Source organism: Pseudopipra pipra, chromosome 26 (genome assembly GCF_036250125.1).
Source record: "Pseudopipra pipra isolate bDixPip1 chromosome 26, bDixPip1.hap1, whole genome shotgun sequence".
Classification (NCBI taxonomy): Eukaryota; Metazoa; Chordata; class Aves; order Passeriformes; family Pipridae; genus Pseudopipra; species Pseudopipra pipra.
In genome coordinates this window covers 5449202-5470113 of record NC_087574.1, presented here as the reverse complement: position 1 = coordinate 5470113, position 20912 = coordinate 5449202, and the positions used below count along the sequence as shown (strand labels likewise).

Here is a 20912-nt window from a genome sequence, read left to right as displayed (position 1 = left end):
TCCAGGGGGTGAGGATGCCACCAAAGCCGCAGCCCAGCGCTGTGGTTGGCAGCTCCCCCGGGCGAGGTGCAGCACCGGGGGTGGGGGCAGAGGAAATGGGGCCACAGTCCCCCTCCCTGGACACCCCACTTCCCTCCACAGCGGGCAGTGGAGCCGGGAAGGGGGCAGCGCTGGGGAGCGGTCCCAGGGCAGTGGGGAGGGCTCAGAGTTTGCCCACGGGGCAGGGAGGTCCCCAGGGCTGAGGGGGGACACTGAGGGGGTGCAGGGGGGTTGGTGTGCCCTCATCCTGCTCACAGCAGGTGAAAGGTGCTCAGCAAGGCACAGCGACGGGCACCGAACCTCGTGCCCACCACGAGCACCCCGGGGCACCACCAGCACCCCGGCCCCTCCCAGCACCATGACAAGGAGCGGGGCAGCCCCAGGCAGCGGATTTGGGGTGCTGAGACCCCCCAAAATCACGAGAGCGCCATGGGGACACATCTGCACCAGGTGACACATGTCCCGGAGCTCCTCCCGCCCGGCCCGGGAGCCGGAGAAGGGCCGGTGGTTTCGGGGTGCCAGGGGGGTCCCCGCGGCCCGGGGGGAGCCCGGCAGCCTCCTGAGTCAGCGGCAGCCGCCCCCGGGGGGAAGCGGCGCCGGGAGGGTGCCGGGATGAGTAAAACGGCCCCGCCGTTTGACATTTATCACGTGATTTCAAAAAAAGAGAGAAAAAACCGGGGGGGAGGAGAGCGGGCGGCGGGAGGGGGTGGGGGCCGGGCACCCCCTGAGCGCAGCCAGGCCCCTCCTCCGCCCCCGGCCCGGCTGGAGGACGGGCAGAGAGGGAGCCCGGCCAGAGCTGATGCCACCCTGGGTGCGGATCGGGATCTGTCCCCGTGCGGTGGCTTTTGGGACCCTTCCCTGCAGCATCACGTCCCCCTGGGGGTCACCGTGTCCCCCCCCGACCCACCTGGGGGTTGGATCCTGCCCGTCCTCCCCCTCCCCTGGCAGGGGCGGAGATGAGCGGGCGATAAGGCGGCGGCACCGAGCCTATCGCCTTCACACCATCGCCCCGCAGCACTGGGAACCGGCTTCGCACCCTGCCCGGGGCTGGGCTGGGCTCAGGGGGCCGGGACAGACCCCCCCCGTCCCCGCCTCCAGCAGCCTGCCCGGGCAGGGAGGTCGGAGAACGGCCACAACTCATCACACGGGTACTCCCTGCCGGAGCCAGCGGATGGGATTTTCCACGAACAGCCGAGTTTGGGGGCGTTTCAGCCCCGGGGGTCGTGCGCCCTCAGCCCCACGGGGGTGTAAAAATCACCCCGGGGGGCCCACAGAGCAGCCCCAGACCCTCAGCCCGTGTAGGACCTACAATAACAAAGAGAAGTGGGGCTTGGTGGTGCTACCCCAGCCGTGGTACCCATGGGGGGACAGAGGGGGGGGTCTCCCTGCATAGGGAAGATCCTTCCTCCAGGATATCCGGGTGGATCCCACAGGACCCCCAAGCCCTGGGGGACCCCCAAGCCCTGGGGGACCCACCCGCCGGGGCTTGGCCGTGTCCCCTCTGTCACCACGGCGCTGGTGAGTTTTTGGTTTTGCTTCTGGTGGTCCCATTTTTTGTCACCCACCAGCCCAGTAAACCCTAAACGTGTCACCAGGAACAGGGACAGGGGTGCAGGACACCGGCAATGGGACCCCCAAACCCCGTCACCCCCCTCAGCCACTCTGGTGACACAAGTTGGCTCTGCCAGGGTTGCCCGTGCCAGCCCCCAGCTCGCCCCCTGCCCCACCCCAGCCCCGGCGGGGCCACCCACATCCTGGACCCCCCTCCCCTTCCCCAGGGACCCAAAGAGAGGAGACGGCTTCGCCCCCCCCCGTGGCATTTTGGGCGCTGGAAAGGTTTTATTGGGGTCGGTGGCGTCGCAGCGGGGGCGGGTCCCTCTGCCCGGGGGGGGTCCCGGGGCAGGGGGGGGGTCGCACCCGGCCGAGCCCCCGGGGGTGCGGGGGGGGGGTGTGCGCTGTGGCACGGGGGGGACATGCAGCGAGAGCGGCTCAGTGAGGGGGGGACAGTGCTGTGGACCCCCCTCTCCCGGCGGCCTTGAGGTAGATTGAACGTGGGGGGACGGGGTGGGGGGCTCAGGGTGAGCGGCCGCCTGCAGCCCCCCGGCCGAAGCAGGGGGGTCTGGGGGGGATGGAGGGGGGCTGCTGGGGGGCTGCGCTGTCCCCACACCGGGGGGGGTGTCAGGGAGAGCCCCCAGGGCCGCGGAGCCCAGTGCAATGTGGGGAGGGGTCCTTGCTGCGCCTCGGGGTCCGTTTCTCAGCAGCATCTTTGGGGGGAGGGGGGAGACACTGAGGGGAGGGGGCGCTTTTAGTGTAAAAGATGCTCGAACTGGTGGGATGGGGAGAGGGGGACCGAGAACAAGCAGCTGCCCCCCAACCCCAACTTTGACCCCAGGAGCAGGGGAAGGGGCAGCCCCTTCCCCTCACCCGCTTCCTGGGGGCCGGATCCAGGACCCGGCCCCTCGGATCCTCCCTGAGATCAAGCAGCGACACCCAAGGGTGCAGAGGACACCCAAGGGCACAGACAGGTCCCCTCTGGCCACCACCTGGGATGGCGTGATCCTGGCACCCAAATTCCAGCATCCAAACCTGGCATGGACGCAGGGACGGGGCGAGGAACCCACTTACAGGGGGCTGGGGGGGCTCTGGGGGGCTCCGGGGTGTGTGTGGGGGGCTCAGTCTTTCTGTAGCTACTGAAGACTTGGAGGTATTTCGGGAGCCGTGGCGCTCCTGGTGTGTTTTCATGCAGCATCCAAAGGTCGGGAATGGGCGGGGGGAAGGCTCAGATCTTGCTGTTCTCCAGGTGGGAGTCGATGTGCTTCACCAGGGCATCGTCCGGGTACCCGATGGGGAAGGCCAGCTGGCACAGGGGGCAGCTCCTCACCTCCGAGTCCACCGTCTCCAGCAGCAGCTGTGGGGGTACAGGGTGGTGCTGAGACCCCCCTAGGGTGGCCACATCCCCCCCATCTCCTCCCTGGGACATTCCCGCTGCCGGGAGCAAGCTGGGTTAGAAACGTGGGATCCAAGGCACTAAACCCTGCCTGGGGGGTGGGTTGATGCTTCCTGCCCTCCAACCCACAGCAACACTCTCTGGGGTGTGGGGGGTCTCCAACGGCAGCTGTGGGGGCACAGGGTGGTGCTGAGACCCCCAGATTAACCACACTTTCCCCACCATCCCCTTCCTGGAACATTCCAGGCACCAGCACCAAGGCGGGCTAGAAATGTGGAATCCAAGACACTAAACCCTGCCTGGGGGGGTGGGTTGATACCCTTCAACCCACAACAACACCCTCTGGGGTGTGGGGGGTCTCCAGTGGCAACTGTGGGGACACAGGGTGGTGCTGAGACCCTGAGGGTGGCCACATCCCCCTCCATCCCCTCCCTGGAACATTCCAGGCGCCAGCACCAAGGCGGGCGAGAAACGCGGAATCCGAGGCGCTAAACCAGACCTGTGGGGCAGGTTAATGCTTCCTGCCCTCCAACACCCCCGAGCAAGGCCTGGGGGGGTCCCACTCACGTTGATGGAGGGCCAGGACTGGGCGTGTTCCGCCCGGGCGTAGGCAGCGGCCGTCCGGCGCACGGCGTCGGCGTCGGGTGCGGGGAAGCCGGCGCAGAAGGAGGCGCAGCGGATGGCGCCGGCCTCGGGGCTGGGCGGGCTGGGCAGGGCCCACTCCTCCTCGTCCGACGACTGCTGCTTCTCGAAGCGCACGTGCTGCTCCTCGAAGGGCTGGCGGGCGCTCAGCGGGGCCCCCGCGCCGCCCAGGTACAGCTCCCCGTAGGGCCGGGGCTTGGGCAGCGTGGAGGCCTCGGGCTGCAGCCACAGCGAGCGGCTCTGCTGGTACAGGGCCACGTTGGTCACCTCCGAGTAGCTGCGGCGGCCCTGGAAGCCGGCCTTGATGTGGCGGCTGGAGGGTTTGGCGTAGCCCAGCTCCATCCTCTCGCCGGGCAGCCGGTGCGGGGACGCCGAGGCCGGGGACGGGCAGGGCGGCGGCGGCGCCGGGGATCGGCGCTGCTGCGCCGGGGACTGGCTGGAGGGGGGCACCGGGGACCGGCGCTGCTGCGCGGGGGACTGGCAGGGGCCGGGGGCTGGCGAGCGGCGCTGCTGGGCCGGCGACTGGCTGGGAGGGCCCGGCGAGCGGCGTTGGAGGGCGGGGGATTGGCACTGGGAGCGCCCCGGCGGGGCGGGCGAGGGGCACTGCGGGGCGGGCGAGCGGCGCTGCTGGGCCGGGGAGTGGCACTGGGACAGCGGGGAGTGGCACTGGGACAGCGGGGAGTGGCGCTGGCCTGCGAAAGGAAAAACCCCCCCACCCCGTTAGCTCGGCGGGGCGGAAAATATCCCGGAAAATATCCCTCGGGCATCCCGCGTGGAGGGGGGGATGTGGGAGGGACCCCCGGCGGGAGGGATGATTCTGGGGCGGGATGATCCCGGGGTGGGATGATCCCGGGGGTGGATGCTTTTGGAGGGGGGTGCACCCAAGGATGGATGTTCCCAGGTATGGATTCTCCCAGGCATAGATGCTCCCAGGGATGGGATGCCCTTGGGGTGGGATGATCCCAGGGATGGATTATCCCAGGGATGGATGCTCCCAGGAATGGATTATCCCAGGGATGGATGCTCCCAGGGATGGATGCCCTTGGGGTGGGATGATCCCAGGTAAGGATGTTCTTGGGGTGAGAAGCTCCCAGGAATCGATGCTCCCGGGGTGGGATACTTCCAGATATGGATTCTCCCAGGCAGAGATGATCCCAGGGATGGATGTCATTGGGGTGGGATGATCCCAGGGATGGATGTCATTGGGGTGGAATGATCCCAGGGATGGATGTCATTGGGGTGGAATGATCCCAGGGATGGATGTTCTTGGGGCAGGAAGTTCCCAGGAACAGATGCTCCTGGGGTGGGATATTTCCAGATGTGGATGCTCCCAGGGACATTCTTGGGGTGGGATGCTCCTCGGGTGGGATGCTCCTGGGGCAGGATGCTCCCAGACATGGGCTCCCCCGGGGTGGGATGATCCCGGGATGATCCCTGGATGTTCCCAGGGCAGGACGCTCTCAGGGACCAACACCCGCGTCAGCACCACCAGGAGTCCGAGGGCATCCAGCCCGTCCTCCCGGCCCCTGTGCCCCCCTCCCTGCCTGGCAGTGGGGTGCAGCCCCCCGGGCCCCCCTTACCACCGTTGAGGCCCTTCTCCTGCAGCAGGGCCCGCAGGATCTGGCTCTGCAGGGAGCTGAGGTTCCGCAGGCGGCACAGCTCCTCCGTCAGCTCCGTGTAGGCCAGCGCCAGGTTCACCCTGGGGGGGGGGACACAACAGGGTGTCTCTGAGGGTGACAGACCCAAACCCGCCCAAATTCAGCTCAAAAAGTTGTGGGAGCAGCCGGGAGCATCCCGGAGGTGGGTCCTCACCCCCCTCCCCTCCCTCCCCGAGAGCTCTGTGACAAATCCATCAGCCGCGCCCCGGGTTGGTGTCGCTTTCCCAGCCCGGCTCCTCCGCGGGGATGCGAAGGGAGAAGCCGCCTGTGAGGGCCCCGCGGGGCCGCGCTCGGCGCGTCCTCGCAGGCTCCGCTGAGCCGTTGTGACACCCCCGGCACCCGGAGCCGCCGCTCGTAACCGCGGTGACAGCGCCCGTCCTGCCCCTGCCCCCGGGGGGAGAGCAGGGGAAGGGCAGGGAAGGAGGGATACGGTGAGAAAAAGGATGGAGGGGAAGGAAAAAAAAAAGAGGGAAAAGAAGGAAAAGGTTGCGGGGAGAAAAAGAAGAAAAATAAGGATGCAGGAGGGAAAGCGAGGAAATAAGAGAGGAAGGATATAGGGAGGGGAAAAGAGGGAAAAGAAGGGAAATGAGGATATGTAGAGAGGAGGGAGAAAGAGTGGAAAAGGAGGAAAGGAGGAGAAAAAGAAGAATACAGAGAGAAAAAGAGGGAAAGTCAGGAAAAGGAGAAAAAGAATGAGAAGGATGGTGTGTGAAGGGAAAGAAGGAAAAAAGGAAAAAGGAAAAGAATGAAAAGGAGAAAAAGAAGGAAAAGGAAAAAGAAGGGGAAGAAGGGAAGTGGGAGAAAGAGGATATAGACATTAAAAAAAAAAAGAAGAAAAATAAGGAAATAAGAAAAAAAGAAGAAAATATTGAAAATCAGAAAAAACGAATGGAATTAAAAAGAAATAAGAAAACGGGGGGGGGGAGGGGGGAAGAAGAGAAAAAAATAAGAGAGTGAAAGAGAGAAAAAGGAAAAGAAAATGAAAAGCAACACGTTTGCCCATCTGGATGCCCAGGACATGTCCCCGAAGTCCCCGTGGCCCTGTCAGGGTGGCACCGAGGGCACAAAGACCTGGAGATGTCCCCGGACAGAGCCACCCCCGAGACCTCCCCGTCCAGCCCCGCCGGCCCCCTCCCCAGCTCCCCCCGCGGATCTCGGCCGCTCCCGTTTTCCACCCGGCTCGTCCTTCCCGAGGAAGCCCAAGCGGGAATTGCCGGGAGCTCAGAAAGGGCGGGGAGGGAGGGAGGGAGGGGGGGTGGGAAAGGGCAAAACTAAGAAAAGAAAGCAAAAAGAAGGAAAAGCGGCCCCGCGCCCGCTGTGGCAAAGCACCAGAAAATCACCCCGGAGATGGAAAACGCCGATAAGGCGCTTTTTCACACCAAAAGAGTGGCGGAGAGGAGCGGGTGACAAAAAAGAGCTGAATCGGCGAGATCAGAGCGGGGAGGGAAGGGCTGAGCCCCGGGAGGGGGGAAGGTGCCCCCGGGGCAGGGCTGTGCCTCAACTTCCCCCTCCCAGCCGGCGGAATTTGGGGTTAGAAGGAAGGTGGGATTGGGAGTTTTGTTTCCCCGGGGAGAGGGGGAATGGGTATTGTGGGAAAGGGGGGATAAAATGAGGGGTGAGCACAGGAGGGGTCCCAGGCACGGGAGACTGGACTTGATGGAAATAAAGTGAATTAAGGTGGGGAAGGGTGGGGAGGGATGGGGACCCCCCCCCGACCCCAGGATGTGCAGCAGAGAGGTGGGCACCTCCCAGGGATGCCAGTGTGGATGGATCAACCCCCTCCCCGGGTCCCCCCCCACTGATTTATGCCGGGAAGACAAGGAACAGCAAAAGCTTCTGGACACCTCTGGAAAAGGAGGGGGAACCCCAACACCTCAGCACCTTCCCAGCCCCGTGTGTCGCCTTTGATCCATCCACAGCTCGGCACAGGCTGCCCAAAGGGGGCACAGTGCCAGCCTGGATTAGTGCCATAGGGATGGCATGGATTGGTGCCATAGGGATGGCATGGATTGGTGCCATAGGGATGGCATGGATTGGTGCCAAGGGAGTGGCATGGATTAGTGCCATAGGAATGGCATGGATTGGTGCCATAGGGATACCCAGTGCCACAAGGCTGGCACAGATTGGTGCCCTGTGGTTGGCGTGGGTTGGTGCCATGAGGTTGGCACGGGTCTGTGCCACGGGGATGGCGCGGATCGGTGCCCAGGCGTGGCACGGGTTGGCGCTGTTCGGTGACAGCCGGTGATCCTCGGTGCTGCTCGGCAGCCACGGGCCGTCAGTGCCCTCTGGAGGCAGCTCCGAGGCGGCACCGGGCACCGGACACACCACCGGGCACCGGACACACCACCGGGCACCGGGCACTGCACACACCGTGTGGCACCGGGCACCCCGAACCCAGAGCCCTGCTCAGCTCCAAATTACCGGGGCGCAGCAATTTCGGGGTGCAGGACCCCAGCAACTGCTCTTGGGGTGCAGGATCCCACCCGCTGCAGCACCTGGGAACCCCCAGGGACCCCTCCCAAAGCGGGTCCTGTCCCTACCTTGGCTGTGACGCCCAGTGGTGCCCCACAGACGCCCCCCGTGTGCCCCCATCCCTGCCTGCCAGAGCGGGGACCCCCCCCCACAGCCCAGCCCCCTCCCAGCACTTACTGGTCGTCGCCCACCTTCTTCACCCAGGCCATGTCCCGCTCCGACTGCTCCTGGGGAGAGCAGGCACCCCCTCAGCACCCGGACCCCCACCACGGACAGGGGGTCCCACAGGGCCAGACCCTGCCCCATCCCTGCTCTGGGGAGAGCAGGCACCCCCTCAGCACCCGGACCCCCGCCCACCAAGGATAGGAGGGTCAGACCCTGCCCCATCCCTGCTCTGGGGAGAGCAGACACCCCACCAAACCCCCAGACCACCACCCACCATGGACAGGGGGTCTCACAGGGCCAAACCCTGCCCCATCCCTGCTTCGGGGAGAGCAGGCACCCTGTCAGCACCCGGACCCCCATTCATCAGGGACAAGGGGTCCCACACGGCCAGACCCTGCCCCATCCCTGCTCTGGGGAGAGCAGACACCCCACCAAACCCCCGGACCCCCACCCACCCCGGACAGGGGGTCCCACACGGCCGAGCCCACCCCGTACCTGCTCCCGGGTGTCCTGCAGGTGCTTCAGCTCCGCCTGCAGCCTCTCGCACTCGGCCTTGAGGTGCTCCTCGCGGTGCTGGGCGCGCTGGTTCTCCTGCCGCGCCGCCTCCAGCTCGGCCTCCAGCCGGCCCTGCGCCTCCATGGCCCGGCTCTGCCAGCCCCCGGCGCGCTCCAGCACTGCGGGACCCGCGCGGATCAGCCCCGTCCCGGCCGGGGGGGGGCCGGGGGGCCCCGCGGGGTGGGGAGGGGGCGGCTCACCGTGGCTCAGCCCGGGGTTGGGGTGCAGGGTGAGGAAAGGCACCTCCTGGCCGGGTATGGGGGTGCCCAGCCCCGGGAAGGCGCCGCCGTCGCGCTGCCGCAGCTGCTGCTCCAGGCTCCGGATGCGGCTCAGGTGAGTCTCCACCAGCGCCCGCTGCCCGGGGAGGGGACAGGGATGAGCTGACCCCTCTCCCTGGGGCTCGTCCTGCCCCAAACCCAGCTCTTGGGGTCCCCGTGGTGCTGGTGGGGGAACTGTCCCAGCGCACGGACGGCCCAGAAGAGGGTGGCAGGGTGGGGGTGGCCCCTCAGCTGGCAGGGAATCATCTGGGTGGGAAAGGGGAGCCAGGGATGCCCACCCAACCCTGGAAGTAGGACTGGCACCACACAGGAGCTGGGAGCATCCTTTGGCAGGGTTGGAGGGGGAAGATGGATAAAGCTGAGCCAGTGCATCACTACAACCCCCGACATGGCCCAAACCGGGCCGAGCAGCCACGGCCCCCCCAGCCCTCCATCCCCTGGGGTGGAGATGCCATCGGTCCAGTTGCTGCCACGGAGAGGGGAAGGGCACCCCAACATCCCCAGGCCCCTGGGGGCCGTCACCCACCATCTCTCCCAGCTCGGTCTCCAGGTCAGCCTTCTCCACGCAGAGCTTCTCGTACGCCTGGATCATCTCCTCCAGCTGCTCCTCCCGCTCTTTGCTCTTCTGCAGCTGCCGGGGGAGCAGGCAGGGGGTGGGTGGGCAGTTCGGGGACCCCCCCACGCCCCCCATCCCTGCCCTCCCCGCTCACCTCGTGCTGGAACTGGTTGAGCTGCTGCTGCAGCGACGCCTTCTCGCTCTTGAGCAGCGACGTCTCCTTGGCCTCGTAGAGGGAGAAGATGTGCTCCTCCCCGAACTCGCCGATCAGGGGGTACTGCGGCCGCGGGGCAGGGGGTCAGCGGGGTCCCCCCGGCCCTACACCCCCCCCCCCAGCCCCTCCTGACCCCTCACCTTGACCTCGTACATCTTGAGGCGGCGCTTGAGCGTGGAGTTCTCCCTCTCCAGCCCCGTGAGCCGGTTCTTGATGTCGTCGTAGGCGGTGATGAGGGCGAAGTGCGAGGCCGAGCACATCTCCCCCGACAGGTCGGTGTTGGGGCTGTCCAGCCAGTCCTCGTCCGGCCCCAGCGCCTCCTGCGTCAGGATGCTGATGTCGTCCTCGAACATGGAGTCCATGTCCTGCCTGGGGGGGCACGGGACGGACAGACAGACACACAGACACTGCTGATCACGGGGCAGGGATGGGCCCGGCCGGGGTCTGTGGGGACACTGGGGTGGGATCCAGGATGGACGAGCCCGGATGGGTTCTGGGGCCAGAGCGGGGTTTGAGGGAGCTCAGCGTGTCCCAAAAACAACAGGTGATGGAGGAGAGACAATCCCAGGAGCTGCCACAGTGTCCCCGGGGGTGGCAGGGGGACACTGGCCGTGCCATCTCCTCTGTCCCCACCAGGGAAAGGAGGGACAGGGGGTCTGACACCCCCCAGCCCCCCCTCACCGCCCGGGCCGAGGGCGGGAGCAGAGCCCGTCCCCAGCAGAGCAGCCCGGCAGGGGGGACACGGTGACTTTCCCCCACATCCCCTCGGGGAACGAGCACCAGAAATAGCGTCCGGTGCCGCTGCCTCCCGCCCTGTGCCGCACGCGAGCTGCTTCCCGGCCTCCCACGCCTCCGCGCCGGCACAGCCCGCGCCGTGCCCTATATACCGGCGCTGCCGCTCGCCCCCCGGGGCCCACCTGCCTCCCGGCCCCGGCCCCGCACCGGCCCGGGGGGCGTCCCGTCCCGCCCACCCCCGGACAAGGACTGTGGGTGGTGGAGGATCCCAAAGCCGCCGCCCCCGGTGGCTCCCGGGTTGTTTGGCACGGCCGGCCCGGGTGGGGAGGGGGCAGTGCCCCGGGTGCTGAGCCCCGGCACCCGCGCGTGGTGCCCCGGCACTGCCCCCCGTCCCACCCAGGGACCCCGCGGGCACCGGGGTGGCCACAGGGCAGGCGCAGCCCCGCCGGCTCATCAGACATCTGGGAGCCACGGCCGCACAAATAATTCATGGCACAGAGCCGGGAGAGGGAGGAGAGATCTGCAGGGGACGAGGGGGGGACAGCACAGCCCCCCCGAGCCACTGGTGCAGCCTGGGGACAGCCCAGCCCCGCTGGCAACCCCAGGCCGGGCACTCCTGTGGGCAGTCAGGGGCTGAAACAGGGATAACCCCCCCTGGCACCACGACCCCTCTGAGGGTCTCAAATCCACCCCCTCCGGGGTGGTGATGGAGGGGACCCACCTCTGCTTGGGCACCGTCCTCACCCCCTTGGGAAAACTGAGGTACCCCTGAAAGCCAAGAGGAGACTCCCCAAGCTCTGGTGTCCCCTCAAAGCAAGACCCCAGAGTCCTGGTTCACTGGGCTGTTCCCAGCCCCCTGCCCAGGCCCTGCCTGGGGGCACCATGGGGACAGGACACACAGGGCCCGGAGGCAGCTCTGCACCCCCAGCCCGGCCCGGAGCCCCCTGGCCCGGCCCTGCTGCTCCCCAAACTCCCATGCCTCGGTTTCCCCACCCGTTCCCCTCCGTGGCACCCACCTGGCAGCGGGCCCCAGGGGTGGGGCGAAGCGGCGCGGGCTGGGCAGGGCTGCGGCGCGGGCACACGTGTCTCAGGCGTGGGCAGGGCGGGCACACGTGTGTGTCTCAGGTGTGGGCAGGGCGGGCACACGTGTGTGTCTCAGGCGTGGGCAGGCAGCCACGGCGGGCAGGTGCTCCAGGGACTGTCCACGGGAGGGTCAGGGGGAGGTGGTGACGTTCTCATGAGGTTCCAGGGTGACCAGCCGGGGTCCCCACGGCAGCGACGCTCCCTCCACGTTCCTTCCACGCTCCCTCCACGTTCCCGGCAGCCAGCCCCTCCTCCAGGCCTACAAATTCCTTGGAAAAGAGCGAAAATGGGGCTGCAGCTCCCTGGTGCTGGGACAGCCGGAGGCAGCTCGGCGCTCCGGTGTGCCCGTGGGAATAGGGCTGGGAATGGGATGTGCCAGGCAGTGGGTGCTGCCGGGCCGCTGGCACCCAGCTGGTGTTGGGGACAGAACCCACGCCACTGCCTGACCCCCCCCCAACAGCCCTCTGGGGGTCGGGGGGCTGCACCCGGTCAGACCCAACCCAGGGCAGCCCCAGACCCGACCACGCACCCCCTGCCCCGAGCCTCGGGGGGCTGCGGGGGGACGAGCCCCCTCCTCATTGCTGGGATGCTCTGGGCGCCTTCCCAGCTCGCGGGGGCTGAGGGGAGGGGGCGATGCCACGGCCAGGGCCACGAGCAAGGGCAGCGGCGTGGAACCGGCGTGGAACCGGCGTGGAAAGGGGGTCAGTGCGCGGGTGAGTCCGAGCGGGGGTCGCAGCGGGGGATGCGGGGGGGTCCGGCCTGTGGCGGCCCCGGCGCCTCCAATAAACCCTCCCCGAGCGCCCCCGGCCCGGCCCGGGGCCGCCCGGCCCCCCCCGCGCCCAGCCCGGGGCCGCACCGGGCCGGGGGTCGCCGGGCGGGGGACGGGGACGGAAACGCAGGAGGGGTCCGGGGCGGAGCCGGGATGGGGATGAGGATGAGGATGGAGCCGGGGATGGGGATGGAACCGGGATGGAAAAAGGGACGGAGAGGGGGGGACGGAGCCGCGGATGAGGATGTAGCCGGGAATGGGGATGAGGATGGGGATGGGGATAAGGATGAGAATGGAGCCCGGGATGGGGATGGAGCAGGGGATGAGGGTGATGATGAGGACGGAGCTGGCGATGAGGATGAAGCCGCGGGATGGACCCGCGGGGTGAAGGCGGCGGGGGGAGATGGGGATGGAGACGGGGATGGGGTCGCGATGTGGCGGGAGGAGACAGGCCCGGTGGGGCGGGGGCAGCCCGTTGTCCCCCCCCCGCCGTCCCCCCGCCGTGTCCCCCCGGCCCAGGCCCCGCACTCACCGGCGCTGATGCTGCGCTGCGGCGGCGCCCGCCGGGATGCGGCTCCGTCCCCGCCCCGCCGGGTCCCGCTCCCGGTGCCGCTCCCGTTCCCGGTCCCCGCCGCAGCCCCGGCCCCGCCGCCGTTTCTTCCGCTCCGGAGACACCGACGGACCACGTGGGCACCGGGCGGCCGCCGGCCCCTCCCCCGCCACGCGCCGGGGCCGCCCCCGGGGCTGTGACCCCCCCCCCGGGGCTGTGACCCCCCCTCCGGGGCTGTGACCCCCCCCCCGGGGCTGTGACACCCCCTCGGGGCTCCCGGGGGGGGACACACGCGCTGCCCCGGACCCCCCGTCCCCCTGAGACCCCAGCCCCGGGAGGGGGGGAGTGCCTGCCCCCCGCCCCCTCCTGCACTCGAGAGACCCCCCAAAAAAAGGTGGTCCCGGGGCCGGGGGGGCTTCTCCCCTTCATCCCCGGGGGGGGTCACGGACACGGCCCCACACGGTGGGGGCTGGGCTCCCCTTCTACCCCCTCCCCCCTCCCAAACCCCCCGAGCATTTTATTCCCTGAATTGTTCTCGGAGCCGCTTCCATCATGGAATTACATCTTTTCCCTGTGCAGCGCTGGGTTATTAATAGCTGCTCTCCTTTTGCTGCCGCTGCTGCTCCAACGGGGCTCCGGGGGAAGGACCCCCTGCAGCCCCCCGGGCTGGGGGGATCCCTGCCGGGTCCCAGATCCTGGATGGACGGGCCCACGGCTCGGCAAGGACAGACCCACGGCGTGGACGTGGCTCTGCGTGACCCCGGTGGCAGGAGGATCCCCGGAAAGGCCTTTTCCCACCCCACTGGAGGAACTGGGATGAGGGACTGGGGGGATCCAGCAGCAAAGGGGAGCTGGGAGCTGCTGGAGCGATCCTGATCCCGGCCATCTGCCTCCATCTCTCCTGGCTCATCGGGAGAGGGGAAAAGGAGTCAGGGCAAAACCCGGCTTTGGCTTCACCCGGCCCTTGTTCCCCCCTGGAGACCCAAAGGGAGCAAAGCTTCGAGCTGGGAGCACCCACTGGGCTCCCATCCCAAATCCCCCTTCCCAGCACTGTGTCCAGTGCCTGGATGGAGCCTTGGATGTGCTGGGAGAGCGTGGTGGTGACCCAGGACCCGGAGCATCACCAGGGGCACAGACAGACCCCTGCCCGCCCTGGGCTGGTGTTGGTGGGTACCACCCATGGGATGCTGAGGTGCCCAGTGATTCCCGCCTGGAATCACGACTGGAGCAGGAGCTGGGTGCTGCACTGGGGCCGAAAATGCATCACAAGGCCTGGAATGTTTTGGGAGGCTGATGCCAGGCGGGCACGGGGCTGCTCTGATGCTCCAGTGAGCAAAGCACGGCTGTTTCCATCGGAATTCCTGCCGGGGAGCGGCATTTTATCTTTGGTGCGTGGCCTGGAGAAGGAAAACAGCTCCTGGAGCGTCGCCTTTGGGCAGGGGAGCACCGGAGAGCCCGGGGAAGGGTGGGCAGGATCCACTGGAACAGGCTCTGCCGCAAACAGGGCCCCGGAAAAATCCAGTGCCAGCTCGGGCGGATTTGCTGCAAAGCACTTTGAAGTGCAAATTAAGGTTTTCCATCAGGTTGGAAGTTAATTTTGACGCAAAGGGAAACAGCCCGGCCCCGGCCCCGCCGCGTGTGGGATGGAGGCAGCGCCGTGCTGGGGGTGCAGGGCCCGGGGGGACCCCCCAGAGCCCCCCGAGGGGGGGCAGAAGGTCCCTGGGCACTGAGGACAAGCCTTGCAGCCACCCCGGGAGCTGTCACGGGCTTGGATGCGGAGAGGAGGAACAGAGGGAGACTCCAGAGGCAGGAGGAGAGATCCAAGCTCCTGTGATTGTCTCCCACCTGAGCCAGACACCGGGATTTGGGGTCCCCGTTGCAGCCCCTCAGCCAATCCTGCACCTGGGATGCAGACAGAGCTGGATCCAGCCTGGTCATCCCATGGGATGCTCTGCTCTTCCCACGCAGCCACCTCGCCCCAGGACATCAGGGATGTGGTGGGGGGAGCCAAGGGGAGCACTGGGCACTCCCCACATCCCCCGTGTCCTTTTTTTTCCTCCTCCCAGCAGTTCCTGGAAAGTTTTAGGGCAAGAGCAGCCTCAGGGAAGGTCCTTCCGACTGGTGGGGATCCCTCTGGAACGCTGGGGAAGGGAAAAGGGAAGATCCCCCAGTGCCAAGGGTGGGCTCACGGCACCGCCGGATTTTTGGGGCGCAGGGGTTGAGAGGTGCAGTGCCCAGGGGGGGGGGGGGGGGGGAATGGCTCTGCAGCCGGATTTCCTGGGAATTATCGGGAAAGCAGGTAAAATCCTCACCCCCCAGCAGCATCCGTGATGGGAACTCGGCGGGCAGGGGGCAAAGGGCAGCATGGAAATGGTGCCAGAGGGAGGGAATGTGGGAAGGGATGAGGGAAGGGATGAGGGAAGGGATGAAGGAAGGGATGAGGGAAGAGACAAGGGAAGGGATGAGGGCAGGGACGAGAGAAGGGATGAGGGAAGGGATGAGGGCAGGGATGAGAGCAGGGATGAGGGAAGGGATGAGAGCAGGGATACAGGCAGGGTGAAGGCAGGGATCAGGGCAGGGATATGGGCAGGGCTGCCCTCATCCCACCAGCCTTCCCCCTCCGTGGCCCCTTTGCCCCCAGCCCCACCCTCCTGCCCGGGGGCTCCACCCGGAGATTTTCCTCTGCTCCAAAATCCTCTCGAATCCACGTTTGTCCCTCCCCGTGTCCCAGGAGACTCCACTGCCTGCCAGGGATGGTCCCTGGGCTCCCGGCCCTGCCCTGTGCCCGGGGGCTGCTTCCCTGCATTCCCGGCGTCCTCCCGCCTCCTGCTCTCCCGGATTCCCATCCCAGCTCCCTGAATTATTTAACTCTAACGCATCTCGGGCACCCTCGGGGCCTCAGGGCACTTCCATGGAGCCTGTGGCAGGGAAGGATGGAGAGCAGGGAAGAGCAGGGCAAGGGAAAGGAGCGGGAGGAGAGCAGGGATCTCTCCCAGCTCCCAAGGATCTCTCCCAGCTCCCAGCCCGGGATTCTTGGAGGCTGCCAGTTCTTCACACGAGGCCTGGGCTGCGCTGGAAGCATCAGTTGAACCCAAAAACCTCCCCTCCATCATCCTCAGTGACACTCCTGGGTTTGTTCCCTCCTTAACTCCTTTCAGGAGGAATTAAGGAGTCCGTTGGATCCCTCAGTCCAAGACTTCACCTGCCTTGACCCATCAGTCCCTGCCCACAGACAGTGTCCAAAGTGGGAACACCAACCCCCAGCCCCACCAGCAGCTGGGTCTGTGTGGAGAGACCCTCATCATGGAAAACCTCAGACCATTTTCCACCTGGCTTATCCTGCTCTGCTGTGGAAAAATTCTGGCCTGGAAGAACATCCCTGGCCTGGAAGAACATCCCTGGCTTGGAAGAACATCCCTGGCCTGGAAGAACATCCTCATGTGTTCATAAATCCAGCACTGGGCTCGTTCCCACCCCTGCCAGAGGGGTCCCTGGGCTGGTTGGAGGCACTTTGGGGTTTCCTGGGAATATCCAAGCACCCATCCCACAGACCCAGCATCCTGATCCCGGCTCAGCTCTTCCACACTCATCCCTGATCCCACGTGGCACATCTGGGTGCTGGAATCAGGGAGAAGGGATGTCTCCCATCTGGATTCCTGGGATTTCAGTGCAACAGGGAAGCCCCCCCAGGTGAGGGCATGGGAGCAGTGCCGGTGTAGCCCCGCAGGGATGATCCCTGTGGGATGGGAATGATCAGGAGGATCAGGAACGACCAGGAGGGACGTGGCTCCTCCAGCACTCCCCAGCACCCAGAGCAATGGGCAAAAACACCTCAACAAGGGAAAAAAGCTGCGAAGTTCAGGTCCCCTCAGCTGGGAATTTGTATTCCAGGGGGTGACACCAACTCCAGGGACACGCTGGGTGCTCCAGGGTGGGAAGTGCCACACTCGGGGTGGGAAAGTGCCAGACAGCGACTGGGAGGAGGCACCGAGGCCGCAGCGGCACCTCCGAGGCTCCAAACCCGAGTTGTTGCCTGTTTTTCCCACCTCTCCCGAGGAAAACCGGGTTTCCCCCCCGGGGAAGGGGCTCCACCCTAAACCCGGCAGCGGGGAAAGGGGCCCGAGGGGGCTGATCCCGGGAATGCTGCGGGTGTCCCCGGGCGCCGGGGTGGCACATATGGCTGATGACACAGCGCTGGCACCTCCGGATCCCCCGGGAGAGGAAACGGGAGCTCGTCACTCCCGGAGCGCTCACCCACCCACGTGTCTCCGCCAGGGCGGGGGAAGGATCCTGGCAGCGGCCTCGGGGGAAATGAGGCAGCAAAAGGGAAGGGAAACAAAAAAATAAGTGGGATTTTGGGGATTCGGGAGGGGAATAAACGGCTCCTCCCGGGGTCCTTTCCCCGGGGGTGGAGGGAAGGGGGTGATGGGTGAAGGCGGAGGAGCATCAAGGGGGTGGTTCTTTGGCTGATTAATTGATAAAATTTAATTAATTAAACGATTTGGAGCCGCAATTTCAAGGTTGTGTGTTGACGGGGGGTGGGATGAGATTAAATTTGTCCCCCACCTGCACCAAGGGGTTGGTTGAGAGGGGAAGGGCAGGACAAAGGAGCAGAGGGGAGTTGGCACTGACAGCACCCAAACCTTGGGCAGGTTGGAATATCCAAAAGCTCCAGGAGCTCGGGATCTCTGGGAGTGTGGAATGTATGGAATGCCCAGCAGTTTGGGATCTCTGGGAATATGGAATTCCGGGAGTTTGGAATCTCCAGCACCAGCCTGGGCAGCCTCTGCTGAGCCGACCACATCTCAGTTCCAGTGCTGGAAGGAGACTTGGAGGAAGAAAATAATTAAAAAAAAAATATAATAAAATTATTTATTCCGTTAATCATTATTTATCCTATCAATTAAACTGGCCAAGCAGCAGAATCAGCTATAAAAAAAAATAAATAAAAGGATATAAAAGAGGTGTTTTGCCCTCAACCCCCAGCGATGGGATCGGGGATAACGGGGCAGCTCCTGCTTTGCTGCTGCGGATTTTGGGAAGATTCCCCAAAACCCACCCCCAGAAACCCCCAAAACAAAGAGGCCAGACACAGGTTTGTTCCACTACTGTCTCTGTACTTTATTCTCCTGCTGTCTACAGCCTTTACAGCCACACAGGACAGACACAGGTCGCACTGAGGAATGCTCAGGTTCCTCCCTCGCGCCCCTTCCCCAGGAATGGCTTTTTGCTTTTTTTTTTTTTTAATAGTTTTTTTTTTTTAAATTTTTTTAAATTCATATTTAGGAAACTCCCACCCCTCCCCCCCTAACGCCCACCGCCCACCACCCCCCCAAAAAAAAAACAAAAAACAAAAAACAAAACCAAAAACCAACCAAAAAACCAAAAACCAACGTCCAGAACGGAACTAAAAAGAAAAGGCATTACTAGAAAGGTTTGAGCCGGAGCCCTTCCCAGAGCTCCTCCTCTGCTCCGACACCTGGGATTCGCTTTGTTTCGCTTTCATTTCGCTTTATTCTTGTTGTTTAAATTGTTTTCCTGCACACTGGGGCAGAGGCGGCCCCGGGGCGGCCCGAGCCCAGCACTGAAGGCACATTCATGTCATACCCTGTACGAGCGTGTGGTGCTGTGGGGCAGCTCCGGGAGGGAGCCGAGGAGCAGCAGGGCAGGGGAGAAAGGGAAAAAAATGTGAATAGTGGGGAGAAAATAATAGAGAAAAAAAAAGGGGCGAAAAATGGGAAAAATTGGGGAAAAAACGGGAAAAAAATGGAAAAAAAATGAAAAAAAAAAGGAAGAAAAGTGAAAAAAAAGGAAGAAAAATGAAAAGAAGGAAGATGGAAAAAAGGGAATAAAAGGAGGAAAATGGAAAATGGGAAGAAAAGGAAGAAAATAGAAGAAAATGGGAAAAATGAAAAAAAGGAAGGAAATGAAAAAATGGAAAAAAAAAGAAAAAAGGAAGAAAAATGGAAAAAATGAAAAAAGGAAGAAAATAAAAAATGGGGAAAAAATGGAAGAAAAATGGAAAAAAAAATGAAAAAAGGAAGAAAATGAAAAAATGGAAAAAAAAGAAAAAATGGAAGAAAAATGGAAGAAAATGGAAAAAAAAAGAAAATAAAAAAAAGGAAGAAAATGGAAAAAAAAATTGAAAAAATGGAAAATAGAAAAAAATGAAAAAAAGGAAAAAAATAAAAAAAAAGAAAATTGAAAAAATGAAAAAAATGGAAGAAAATGAAAAAAATGGAAAAAAGAAAAAATGAAAAAAAATTAAAAATTTGAAATAAGGAAAGAGAAAAAAAAGAAAAAATTAAAGAAAAATAAAGGAAAAAAGAAATCAAAAGAGAAAAAAGGAAGAGGAAAAATAAAAAGGGAAAATGAAGGGGGAAGGAGAAGGGAGGAGGAGGAAGAGGAAAAAGGAGGAGGAGGAAAAAAGGAGGAAGGAGGAGGAAGGAGAAAGACAATTTTCTTCTTTAGTCTTCTTGGAAGAAAAATCAAAAGAAAAAAATTGAAAGAAAAATTGAAACGAAAAATTGAAAAAAAAAAAAAATGAAAGAAAAATTGAAAGGAAAAAAAAAAACCCAAAAAAGAATTCTGAGCAAATACTGCTGAAGGCTTCTCCTGCTCTCCCTCCCAGGAGCAGCTTTCCAGGTGCCCCCAGACGCTGCCAAGTCCCCCCCCGGGGGCTCCAACAGCTGCCAGGGGGCAAAATGAAATGAAAAATCCACTCTCCAAACCCTGCACCTCCTCCGAGCTGTTCTTGGCTTATTGCTGACTCCAGGCTAAGGGAGAAGTCCTCAAAAACCTTTTTTTTTTTTTTTATTTCTTTTTTTTTTTTGTCCTCCCCCCCTTTCCTTCAGGGGGGAAAATTCGGATCCTTCATGTGAAAAAAAAAACCCAGGGAAGCAGCAAGCAGCCAATTCCATCCGGAGTCGCCCATTGTCACTACTCTAGTGGGAGAAAAATAACCCCCCAAAAAAAAAATAAAAATACTGGTTATTCCTGGGTTATCCCTCTGGGCTCGGAAAGGCCAAGAATAGGAAAAAAAAAAAAAAATTAAAAAAAAATTAAAAAAAAAAAAAGGAAAATATTGGGGAATGTTTGACACCATTTTATTCATCTTCAACTGCAGTGGAAAAATAGAACCTTTTACAAGTGCCGCCTCGTGTCAGCTCAACTCAGTATATATATATTTTATATAAATTTCTTTTTTTTTTCCTTTTTTTTTTGTTGTCGTGTGTGTTTGTTTTTTTTTGGTTTTTTTTTTTTTTGAAGTGCAGCGAGAGACCAAAAAAAACCACATTAAACCTGATCAAATAAAGAGCACAAAAAAGGCCAAGCAGTTTCCAATTTTTTTTTTCCTGCATTTTGTTTTTAACTCCCTGTGTGTGTGTGTGTTTTGCACGTTGAATTTCTCCTCGGTTCCAAAACATCACCTGAAGTTTTTTTTTTATTATTATTATTATTATTATTATTATCTGTGCAGTTTTTTTTATTCTGTTTATTTTTTTTGAACTCTTTGGCACAATTTCGGTGTGAGTGTTCTGGGCTGCTACAGTACAAGTCAGGAGAGATCTTTTTCCCTTTCACAGCCAAATTCGGAGCACTTTTTAACTCTGGATATTTTTTATTTATTTATTTTTAGGTCGTGTGTGTGTTGTTTTTTTTTTTAAGCCTGAAATCTCGATTTGACCATTTTTTTTCCTATTCCCTCTAAACACAAGAATTGTGTTTTTTTTCCCCCCCCTTTCTACATTCACAGTTGAACAATATTTAAGGAAGGAAAGGCGCTTTAGCTGAGCAGGACAAGGGTGGGGAGCTCTGAACATTCGTCAGTGTTTCCCTAAAAATAAAAAGCCCTAAAGAGCGACTTTCCTTTATTTAAATTTCTTTTTTTTTTTACCTTTTTTTTTTTTTAATCATTTTTATTTTTTTTTTTTTACTTTTTCTTTTTTTTAATCCTCCTCTCACCTGTTTGTTTTTTTTTCTGCTTTATTATTATTATTATTTTTGTACATCTCTTAACGCTGCATCAGTAGGACCAAAAAACATCTTGGTTAAGTTTATGAAATGCCACAGCCAACCCTTTGTTTTTTTTTGTCTTTATAATGTTTGGTGTGAGATTGTTTGGGTGGTTTTTTTGTGTGGTTTTTTTTTTTTTTTTCTGTGTGTGTTTGTTTTTTTTTTTTTGTTGTTGCTGGGAAAAGATAAAACTGCAATGACTTGAAGTTGAGAATGTGGATACCTCCTCACTC

At 61.3% G+C, this 20912-nt stretch overlaps 1 protein-coding gene across 2 annotated transcripts; it reads right to left on the bottom strand.

The window, feature by feature from the left end:
* Positions 1-1853: 1853 nt before the first annotated feature.
* On the bottom strand, positions 1854-12805 carry TBKBP1 (TBK1 binding protein 1). 2 transcript variants are annotated; one of them, XM_064636545.1, is made up of 11 exons: positions 12646-12805; positions 11278-11613; positions 9667-9895; positions 9467-9589; positions 9283-9387; positions 8679-8832; positions 8419-8597; positions 7936-7985; positions 5209-5327; positions 3554-4320; positions 1854-2947 (listed from the first exon to the last, which is right to left on the bottom strand). In XM_064636545.1, the coding sequence occupies exons 3-11, from the start codon at positions 9886-9888 to the stop codon at positions 2819-2821; spliced, it is 1848 nt and encodes a 615-aa protein (XP_064492615.1). In that variant the 5' UTR covers positions 9889-9895; positions 11278-11613; positions 12646-12805; the 3' UTR covers positions 1854-2818. The 2 variants fall into 2 exon arrangements, with proteins under 2 accessions (XP_064492615.1, XP_064492614.1); XM_064636544.1 differs by having other exon boundaries at positions 7950-7985.
* Positions 12806-20912: the final 8107 nt, after the last annotated feature.